This window comes from Cynoglossus semilaevis, chromosome 13 (genome assembly GCF_000523025.1).
Source record: "Cynoglossus semilaevis isolate Cse_v1.0 chromosome 13, Cse_v1.0, whole genome shotgun sequence".
In the NCBI taxonomy this organism is placed as follows: domain Eukaryota; kingdom Metazoa; phylum Chordata; class Actinopteri; order Pleuronectiformes; family Cynoglossidae; genus Cynoglossus; species Cynoglossus semilaevis.
Window position 1 is genome coordinate 2909891 of NC_024319.1, and position 11131 is coordinate 2921021.

At 42.2% G+C, this 11131-nt stretch overlaps 1 protein-coding gene across 1 annotated transcript in view; it reads left to right on the forward strand.

Moving 5' to 3' along the window:
- The window catches only part of LOC103388011 (mitogen-activated protein kinase kinase kinase 5), a 17902-nt gene that overhangs the window by 1892 nt on the left and 4879 nt on the right, over positions 1-11131 (forward strand). The window contains 18 exon segments of the mRNA XM_025061473.1: positions 188-375; positions 831-1002; positions 1888-1994; positions 2352-2522; positions 2614-2726; positions 3324-3483; positions 3564-3714; positions 4067-4171; positions 4787-4836; positions 6153-6248; positions 6568-6649; positions 7253-7335; positions 8260-8414; positions 9058-9194; positions 9330-9435; positions 9949-10106; positions 10281-10479; positions 10993-11131. Coding sequence (XP_024917241.1) covers positions 188-375; positions 831-1002; positions 1888-1994; positions 2352-2522; positions 2614-2726; positions 3324-3483; positions 3564-3714; positions 4067-4171; positions 4787-4836; positions 6153-6248; positions 6568-6649; positions 7253-7335; positions 8260-8414; positions 9058-9194; positions 9330-9435; positions 9949-10106; positions 10281-10479; positions 10993-11131 — 2372 coding nt within the window.

The following is an 11131-nucleotide window of genomic DNA, read 5'->3' on the forward strand; positions in this document are numbered from 1 at the left end:
GAAATGTGTGGATATATTTATATGTGTTGTTTTATATATTTATATATATATTTATTACATATATTTGTCTGTGTGTGTTCTATCTGTTTATAACTGTTGTGTTCTCTCCTGTCAGTAGGGTGCGTTGTTGACTGTCACACAGCTCAAACTTCGAACTGTCACCTTTAATCACTCCGTCCCCCTACAGGAGCAGTGTGGGAGTTACACCTTCATCCCGTACGTGGTGTCCCCTCAAGGTAAAGTTTTCGCCTGTGATGCTGCGACGATGAGTGGGATCCAAGACCTGATGCAGCCCAGTTTCCAGCTGGAGCCTCTGCTCACCCCCCTGGTGGAGAGACTGGTGTACCTGCTGAGCAACGTGCACATCCGGTCCAGGTCAGAACCACAGAAAAACAGATCGGCAGTGTTTGATTTCATCAAAAATTAAGAATATTTCTTTTGTGTAAATATAAAATTATATATCGTACAGGTCATATATATGTAGGTGATTTGTAATTATATTTTATAATTATTAAAATGTCTCAACACTCCAAGAAATGTCCCTGATTGCATTTGTAATTTATTAGAAAATATATATATTATATATTTTTTTATATATATTTATATTTGCAGTAAATATTTTCATTTCCATTTGCAATGCCCACATGTACCCCTAGGTGGTACATGAAGTGTTTGTGCAATTTCTGTTTCACTTACAAAATTCATCCAGATTAAACCCCGCAGCGGTCCGGTTCTGGCCCACAGGCCGTATGTTTGACACCCCTGCCTTAGACCCTCATTGATGGTACAGTTGTGTGCTGGTTTAATTCCCTCTCTCCTCCCGTCAACAGCGAGTACTTCAGGGAGTCCATCAGACACGAGATCCGTATGGCGCGGGAACGTTTCGGCGGGAAGGAGCTGAGCGAGGAGCTGAGCCGCATCCAGCAGCAAGGCCTGGACAGCGTGGAGCTGCTCAGCCCCGACATCGTCATGAACCTGCTGCTGTCCTACAGAGACATCCAGGTGAGATCTGTGTGAGACGTGTGATTGGTCAACAATAAAAACAACAACAACAACAATGTGTTTGACACACTGGAACATCCATGTCTAGGGTGGTCCACTGTAAAAATAGTGCCCTCCAGTGGTCATATTGTTGTTTGATCATTAAAGGATTGTTTAAGGGTTGGTAATTTTTCAAAATACATCTCTAATTTTTTTTGACCAGGGGTGCCCAATTGGTCCACTGTAAAAATAGTGCCCTCCAATGGTCAGACTGTGATAAGACTCCACTCACTTCACTGTTGTTTGATCATTAAAGGATTGTTTGAGGATTGGTTAATTTATCAAAATAAAATTCTAATTTTGTACACCAGGGGTTCTCAATCCCAGGTCTGTTCCCAGGTCTGCGGACCGGTACCAGTCCGTAATCATTTATTACTGGGCCGCAGTGGGACATAGAAAAAATAATCTTTCAGTGTTTCAAAATAAAATGTCATCCAGACTCTGATACTAACAAAATCAAAAAGAAAAGTCAAAAAGGTATTTTGTTTTGAAAATGTAACAATCCTCCAACAATTGGCACAGTGCTACTGGTCCACAGTAGCGGCCCCTACTGGCCGATTAGTACAAAAAAGGTTGGGGACCACTGTTTTGGACTTTATTCTGTTAATATTGGAGTCTGAAAAAAAAAGCAGAATTTTCCCTGAGTGACCCGTGTACCTGTACTGGTCTGTGAACCGGGGGTTGGGGACCCCCACTTTACAGCATTCAAAGACATGAACTGTACAAATGTGTTTGATTACGTCCATCTTCTAAAAGTTCTACATTGGACTGATGTGTGTGTATGTCTGTGTGTGTGTATTAAATGTTGTCAATAATTCATGGTCATTCTACCCGTGTGTTTCCCAGGACTATGATTCCATCATCAAACTGGTGGAGACTCTGAACAACCTGCCCATGTGTCTGGTGGCGCGACATCAGAATATCCAGTTCCACTACATATTTGCCCTCAACAGGTGACATTTGTTTTTGTCTAATTTATATCAGAGTTTTAAATCATAAAAAATAAACGTCACAGCTGCTGTACAGCAGGGTTTGATCATCACGTCTCCTTCTTCTATTTGTTTGTTTTTCTTCATCAGTAATTAATAAATGGACATAAATGTTTGATCAAATCTCCTCCTGCGTCGATTCTTGCTGTTGTTTTTCTTCCTGATTTCCTTCGACCGCCGATCACTGTGATTCATTTCAGTGATAACATCTCTTCCTGAGTCCTGAGTCGGTGCCAATCCTGTGTTCAGCTTTAATTTCCTGTCTGATTTTTTTTCCTTTCCCTCCTCCTCCTGATGTTATTAATTTTTCCCCCACGACAGGAGGAATCACCCCGGAGATCGGGCCAAAGCTCTGGACGCCATTCTGCCCATAGTGGAGGCAGGAAACAAGGTGGCATCGGACTTCCTGTGTCTGTGTGGTCGGATCTACAAAGACATGTTCATGAGCTCTGGGTTCACGGACCAGTCCAGCAGAGACCAGGCCTGCTACTGGTCAGTCCTCCACCGTCTCTGTCTCTGTCTCCGTCCTCCAGATTCTTTGGTTTTGTTCGTGCAGTCATCAGTCTCCGTGTTAATGTCCCAGGTACGGAGCGGCCTTCGAGGCGGAGCCGACGCTTCACTCTGGGATCAATAACGTGGTTCTCCTCATGGCAGCTGGACATGAGTTTGATACTTCGATAGAGCTGCGGAAAATAGGTAACAGCTCTCTTTGACTTTGAGTACTCCTCTCTTTAGGAAGACTTTTATTAACTAAGAGCTGCGGAAAATAGGTAACAGCTCTATAGCTATAATAGTATTAGCCTATTATATGGTAGCGATATGTTAGCGCTGCATTAGTATATTGTAGAAGTTCTAATTAAGGTCTGGAAATTTTGGAAAGTTTTTATCTTGTTTGCATTTTCAAATTAGAGCTTTTTGAGATTTTATTTTCTAGAATTTGTTTTAGAAAAAATCCTAATTTAGCAGTTTTGATCAGATGATGAAAAATTATGAGAAAAATGTTTTTGAATTTTTCTTTTCAAATGATTATCTTGTCTGTATGTTTCTCATTAAATTAGCGCTTTTTGAGAATTTTTTTTTTGTGGAATTTATTTAGCAAAATCTTAACTGACCATGTCTGTTTTGGCCACATTTTTTTCCAAAATTTCACATTATTTTGACTCAATCATCACTAAAGTCAGCATGTACCAGCATGTTTGAATCTTTTAAATCCCTTTACTGCCACCTACTGGAACATCTGTGTTAATTGATGTATTCTTTAAAATGTTGTTTACTGAGCTGTTGTTCATCCAGGTGTGACTCTCAGCACGCTGCTCGGTAGGAAGGGCAGCCTGGAGAAGATGAGAGACTACTGGGATGTTGGGTTCTACCTCGGAGCAAACATCTTGGTGAACGAACTCCGAAAGGTCATCGAGGCGTCGGAGAAACTCTACAAACTTAAGGCTCCGATCTGGTGAGGAAGAATGAGTTTGTTTGTCAACTTTTCTTTGCTTCGGTCGCTTCATGTTTCCCTTCACCTTCATTCCCCTTCAGGTACGTGGGCTCCATTATGGAGACCTACGTTCTGTACCGTCAGTTTGCCAAACCGCCTGAGGTTCGATCCCCCAAACAGAACACTGTGGACTTTTGGATGGAGCTTTTGCTGCAGACGTGTAAACCCACCGTCTCCACGGACCGGTGTCCAGTAAGACCACACTGCTGAGACTGGTCTCACCTGGTTAACTCCATGCTATTATACTATTAGCATATTATGTGGTAGCGTCATGTTAGCGCCACGCTAGTATGTTGTAGAAAGTTCTCATTAAGGTTTGGCTTAGCTAATCCTGCTAGCACTCCTAGGCTTCTTTGAGCTTTTCTTTTGTATTTGAATATTGAGAGTTGTACTACTGCCACCTACTGGATGTATTTCATAAAGTTAAACAGAGGATCATGTTTTTTTATGCAGTTGTGTCAGGAAGTGAAGCAGAACTCAAACCAGATAAAAGTTCTCCTCAGTCCCGAGGCTCTTTATGATGAGTCAGAACCCTGTCTTCCAGGTTCTGGTCCTTGAACCCAGTAAAGTCCTTCAGCCCGCCATCGTGTCTGTGAGTGAGGAGGATGAAAGTCGCACGGTTCAGTTGAAACACGTCACAGCGTTAAAGGTATGTAGAACCTACATACATTTAACAAGAAGTTCCTCCAGGCCCACGGCCTGGAGGAACTTCTTTCTTCCTTTTTCATTTCACTAAAATGAGTTCCAAAGATAGAACTGGAACTGGAACCTTTTTATGTAAATGTTGAATGTAAATGTTGGTGCAGTGAATGTGTCGCCGTGTGTAGATCAAATTTTTTCATGAAAAAAAAACAATGTCCGACTGTTGATCTTTATCTTTTCCCCACAAGTTATAAGACAAATATTGACTAAAAGTCTTACGTTTGTTCCCTCATTTCATTATTATTAATGTTACAGAAAATACACGGCTGTTCCTTCAGCTTCTTTCTTGTCACGACCAGTTTCTGTAAATGTTCTTTCAGTTTTTGTCACGACCAGTTTCTGTAAATGTTCGTTCAGTTTTTGGAAAGACAAATTAAATCAGAAGGTTCTAGATCCAAACCTGTTGACGAGCTTCAGTCGTTTGAACAGGTTTCTGTTCAAGTTCTGTACAAAAACGGAGTTGAAAACCAGTTGAATAAAAATCTGATCAAATCAAAGGTCACAGAGGTCAACGCTGGACGAAGTCTTTAGACTCACTTTTTCCATGTTCTGCTTCTTGCAGAAAGGCCTCCACCAGTGGACGTTCCCGGCCTCGGCCATCCGTGGAGTGAGGTAGAGTACGGAGCAGGCGAACTAAGATAAATGACATGTAAAAGTCATGCATAAAGGCTAAAATGCGAAATTGCTTTTATCACATTTTCTGCCCCCTCTATTGGGGAAACGTGGGTATTTCAAGGAAAAGGCAGAAGAATAATGATAATATAAATAAATCATATAATTTGATAATCAGATTTTTAAAAAAGCTGAACGGGCCGTCTCCGGCCCCCGGGCCTCAGTTTGGCCATGCCTGGTACAGAGTGTGTTCATGCCAGGATTCTGCTCCAGCTCTGGGTGTGTCCAAACTGTCAGAGGACCAGAACACAAACACTGTTTGAATCCCTGACTGTTTTATACCGATACGATCAAACTGAAAAGTTGACGGGGGGGGGGAGAGAGAGACAGACAAACAAATCAGGCCGGTTTGAAACCAGTTCACACCGGTTCTGCGTTTCAGATCTGTCTCAAACCGTTGGAACTTGTTTGAGTCTCTCGGTGTTTGGCTGCTCACACACTCAAACAGTCGTCCTGACTGACTGACTGTTTCTGCAGGGCTGTCCTCAGCTCAGGTTTCTTCAGCAAAACAAACAGAGAAGTGTTGTCATCAACAAAACAACATCAGTATACAGTAGACACCCTAGATACTTCTCCAAATACGAGTATTCCATGTCACCAGTCTGAAACTATTGGAAGATCTTGCTCATGTATATATATGTGTATATATGTGTATGTATATGTGTATATATGTATATGTATATGTGTATATATGTATATATATATATGTATATGTATATATGTATGTATATGTATATATGTGTATATATGTATTTGTATATATATGTGTGTATATATATGTATGTATATATATGTGTATATATATATGTATATATGTGTGTATATATGTGTATATATATATTTATATATGTATATATATAATCCTTCTCCCACCTCAGTGGCCCTGGCACTCTGTCTCCCTCTCTGGGTTATTTTACCCATTTTTTATAACAATATTTATAAAATGTTTTCTTCATTAGTATTATTTTATATTATCAATATATTTGTTTATATCTATGTTTTTTCATGTTTAAATGGTGGGGGTTAATTTAATTAATTAATAATTATATAGTATATTTCTGGGGTTTTGGAACAAATCCGACATACAGACGAGTGCTGTGGTGGAACCGATTAGACCCTGGTATCTCAGGGTCCACTGTATTAGTCTGATCAATGGTACCGTCCACGTGCTGTACTGCAGGTCGTGACCCCGAGCTCTTTGAACACACACAACAGCCGTGTATCAATACTAATCCTCCTCGTTTGTCCTGCTGCAGCGGCTCAAAGATCGACGAGCGGAGCTGCTTCCTCTACGTGCACTACAACTCTGACGACTTCCAGCTCTGCTTCCCCTCTGAGCTCCACTGTAGAGGGTGAGTTTGTCTGCGGAATCAAAAGGTTTTTGTGTCAAACTCAAGGCCCAGGGGCCAAATGGGGACCGCCAAATCATCTTGTCTGGTCCGCTGGATCTCAAAAACTCTTTAATAAAGTTCACGCAGCAGAGTTTCTTATAGAACCTGATAAATTTAAAGATTTTTTTTTTACACATTAATGAACAATATTTGTAAAAATATTTGAATAAATAATAATCAATTACCAATCGATCTGTTGCTGATGTAACTGGATGTAAAGAAAGATGTTGTGATCTAATGATTCACAATGATTGACACCATCGTTTGTCGCCCCCTGTAGGTTCTGTGAGCTGGTGTCCTCTCTGCTGCAGCAGGCCAAGGACTCGACGGACCTGGAACGTCAGACTGAAGGAATCCTGGAGGTTTGTTCCAGTCCCTCGATCAGTGACGCGGAATGTGATTTATTTTTAGTCTCGCAGAAAAAAAAAAAATAAAGTTCACGCAGCAGAGTTTCTTAACCCAATAAATTTGAAGTTTATTTTTTTACACAGTAATGAACAATATTTGTAAAAATATTTGAATAAATAATAATCAATTACCAATCGATCTGTTGCTGATGTAACTGGATGTAAAGAAAGATGTTGTGATCTAATGATTCACAATGAGTGACACCATCGTTTGTCGCCCCCTGTAGGTTCTGTGAGCTGGTGTCCTCTCTGCTGCAGCAGGCCAAGGACTCGACGGACCTGGAACGTCAGACTGAAGGAATCCTGGAGGTTTGTTCCAGTCCCTCGATCAGTGACGCGGAATGTGATTTATTTTTAGTCTCGCAGAAAAAAAAAATCATGTTGTGTCACAAGTGAGTTAGCAAGGTAGGGTGTCTTACTGGAGGGTTGCAGGTTTGAATCCCACCTATTTATTGAGGCTAGAATGGTGAGGTTGTAGTACTCCTGTCTGCCACCAGGAGGTTCCAGGTTCACACTTTGTTGTGAGTTTCCTGTCTCGTCTCGTTCTCGTTCTTACAGTACGTCTACGAGACTAACGAGAACGGTGACAAGGTGGTTCTGGGTCGGGGGACGTACGGTGTGGTCTACGCTGGGAGGGACTAGTGAGTCGCCAGATAAGGACCGAGTATAGTCCCCCCCCCCCACTGACACTATGCTGGACTGGGTGTGTGTGTGTGTGATGCTCCTGGAGTTCTTTTGGGAATTTTTTAGAACAGGATTCCAACTTTCCGTTCCTTCTGCATCGTACCGTAAACAGTTCTGGGTTCTGAGGCCTGAGCAATGATTTAGACAGAGGTCATGTGACCATCGCTTCACTCTGTGTTTCCTGTCACTGTCCTGATGAAGCAATCCTGCCGCGGTATAGAAAACAAAAAAAAAGTTTTGCTGTGGCGCAACAGCAGATGTGAGATCATTTATAGTCACTTCCTGTCTGGAGTGTAGTAATAGAACAGCCCTGTACTTTATATCAGTACCAACCAATACCAACACAGAACATGTCAAGAAGTCAAGTCTCTTTTCTACAGGCAGAATTCACAGCCCATTTTTCCTCATTGGAATTTTCAGTTACAACCTCAGCGTTTCAGGAACTTCACGACAAAGAACAGTTCTAGTTCCACAGCTTCTGGAGTCGTGTTACAGATGTGTACTGAGCCTTAATGCTAATACAGAAAAAGGAATTTGGAATCTAACGATACCATACGTATCACGATGCATGTCACGATACGATCTGATCACAATACGATAGGTATCGCGATACAGAGGCATAATATATTGTGATACTATAGGCACAACAATATATTGAGTTTTTTTTTTTCTAAGTCTTAGTCTGAGTCATTTCCAACTGTAGGAAAATTCCAGAAAACATTAGCATCATATGACCTCTAGGGACACGCTCCCTACTTTGATTTTAATTAGCATCATATGACCTCTAGGGACACAGTCCCTACTTTGATTTTAATCTGTGCTCGTCTGTGTCACTGTTAAACCTTTGTCTCTCTTTAACTAACACTTCATTGACGTGTGTACTGCGTACTGTGTACTGTGTACTGCAGGTACTCGCAGCCTCTCCACGAGGAGATAGCTTTACACAAACGACTCAAACACAGGAACATCGTCCAGTACCTGGGCTCCGTCAGTCAGGACGGCTTCATCAAGATCTTCATGGAGGAGGTGCCAGGAGGTGGGCTAGACTTCAGTCTCTAAAACCCTGGACAAACCAGGTCAACATCAGGTCTGATAAGGAGTGATGATGATGTCATTAATGTTTCATCATTACATTTCCCTGTCAATGAATCACAGTTCACACCCTGCACTGAGTCATGGTACTACTGCAGTAGACCATGAACAAAAAACCCAGACAAAGACCTGGAAGTTGGATTAAAACACACATGGGCAAACTTTGGCCCGGGGGCCAGATGCTGCTCATTTGGCTTTTCGATCCGACCCGTCAAACTTGTCAAAATAATGTTTTTAATTTTATTATTATCATTATACTTCTGTTTATTCCCTGCAATGCCCACATTCCCCCAATAGATGGCATAGAAATGGCTCAAAGCATTTTAGTTGCTTTCATGGATTTTTTTTAAAGAACTAGAACAATTCTCCTGTTGTTCTGTGTCCTGTGTTAGTACTTCAGTCTTCTGAGGCAGTGACGTCGATGTTGGAAGCTAACAATAGGAGATTTTGCAACATCCGCCGTCCAAGTTTTTTTTTCTCTTCTCAGTTACTGAGAAATCCTCTCAGAATTAGCCTCCCATTTCAACAGAAAAGATTGTTAATCACCTCTGTCGTAACAAAGTGAAGTTCTCCCCCTCGGCCTGTAGGGAGCCTGTCGTCTCTCCTGCGGTCCAAGTGGGGTCCCCTGAAAGACAACGAGGCCACCATCATCTTCTACACCAAGCAGATCCTGGAGGGGCTCAGGTATCTCCATGACAACCAGATAGTCCACCGAGACATCAAGGTGAGTGTGTTCTCAACTACACCAGACATCGTTGAAGCCCCCGCCCCCCCACCTGCAAAAAAATTAAATAATAAAAGTAAATTTGACGGTCACGTTGTGTGACCATCTTGTGTTTTACCCGTGTTCTGCCTGCAGGGGGACAACGTCCTGATCAACACCTACAGTGGAGTCCTGAAGATCTCTGACTTTGGAACCTCCAAACGGTTGGCAGGGATCAACCCGTGCACCGAGACGTTCGCAGGTGAGACGGCGTTTGTATCTGCTAAAGTCATGATACAGGACGGATGCAAAAGTCTTAGGCAGGTGTATACACCCCCCACCCCCGCAACCCACTCTTCACACATTCATAAATTATTATTATTTGAAGTTGAATAAATAACAAACAAAATAACTGATGTACAACGTCAGTCTCCCTTCTCTCTCCTGAAGTGCTCTGGCGCCCCCCAGTGAAGGTGCACCTCATATTTTTGAAAACCCCTGATGTAGAGAAGTTAATCCACAGCAACGTAGTACTGAAGAAAGTACAAACAATATTCATTCTCAAAAGGACACTTCCTTGTTGTGGACAGCAGGTGGAGCTACATGGTGGTGCAGCCAGTCTGCTAGACGTTGGGAGGTGGGACTTCCAGGGACAAGCTAAAACCCCCATTTGAAGGAATTGAACCCTCAACCTCTGATCTCCCCGGACGAGACATTAAAATCTTTTTCTGTTTGTTTTTGTCATGAAAACATCTGACGGTGGATTCCTCCACAGGAACGCTCCAGTACATGGCTCCAGAAATCATAGACCAGGGTCCTCGGGGTTATGGGAAGCCGGCGGACATCTGGTCCCTGGGGTGCACCATCATAGAAATGGCAACGGGCAAAACGCCCTTCCACGAGCTGGGAAGTCCTCAGGCGGCCATGTTCAAGGTAAAGGTCAACGTGAAAACAGCCAAAAAGTTTGTTTGGTTTTTTTTTTTAGTCATGGGAACGGACATTTATGCCGCCCTCTACAGGCCAGTTCTGTTCCCTGATGGTCTCTGTGTGTTTATATGTAGAAATAAATTAATACATTTTATTGACCTTAAATATATACGTGTCCAGGTGGGAATGTTCAAGATCCACCCCAAGGTTCCGGAGTGCATGTCAGACGAGGCCAAAGGCTTCATCATGAACTGTTTTGATCCAAACCCGGACAACAGAGCCACGGCGACCGAGCTGCTGAAGGACGCCTTCCTCAGGTTGTCACCCAGAAAAAAAGCCAAACCTCAGCAGGAGTGTGAGCCCAGCGACGGCCTCCAGAGTAAGACGATAAGTGATTAACAAGGTTTCATCAATAATTTAGACCAGAGTCACGTCATGGTTTTCTCTTGGAAATAAATATCAACAAAAAAATTTTTTAAATTTTAAGCACCATCATTTAATTTTTTTTTTAAGAAGTTATTTGTAAAACAGGCGTTTTACAGGACTACTTATGCAGTCAGTTAAGGTGCCACCTGCTGGAAAGTAGAGCTACTGCAGGCCAAACAAACCCCAAACAATTAAAATTATAAAAAAAATTGATTAAAAAAAATAGGAAAAGAAAATTGTCATTATTTGATTGACTCAGAGCTGAATTTTATTTGAGCTTTTTTATCATCATTTTATTTTTATTTTATTGTGTATTTATTTGTATGTTGGTGTTTTGGATCAACAGTTATGGTTGCTGTCTACTAATGTTTGGGGTCAGGTGTTCATGCTAAGGGACCGGGTCCTCAAAATGTCCCGAGCCGTCAGGTAAACATTGACCATGTGACCCATACGTTGTTCACTGCAGGCGACTATCAGCGCAGCCTGTCTGTTCCCATCTCCATCCTGGTGGAGGACACGGACTTGTACTCCACCGACCTTTCCTGCTCGCTCGACCTCAGAAGACAACAGTCGGCCCTCAGAGAACAGGAAGTCTCCGAGAGCCC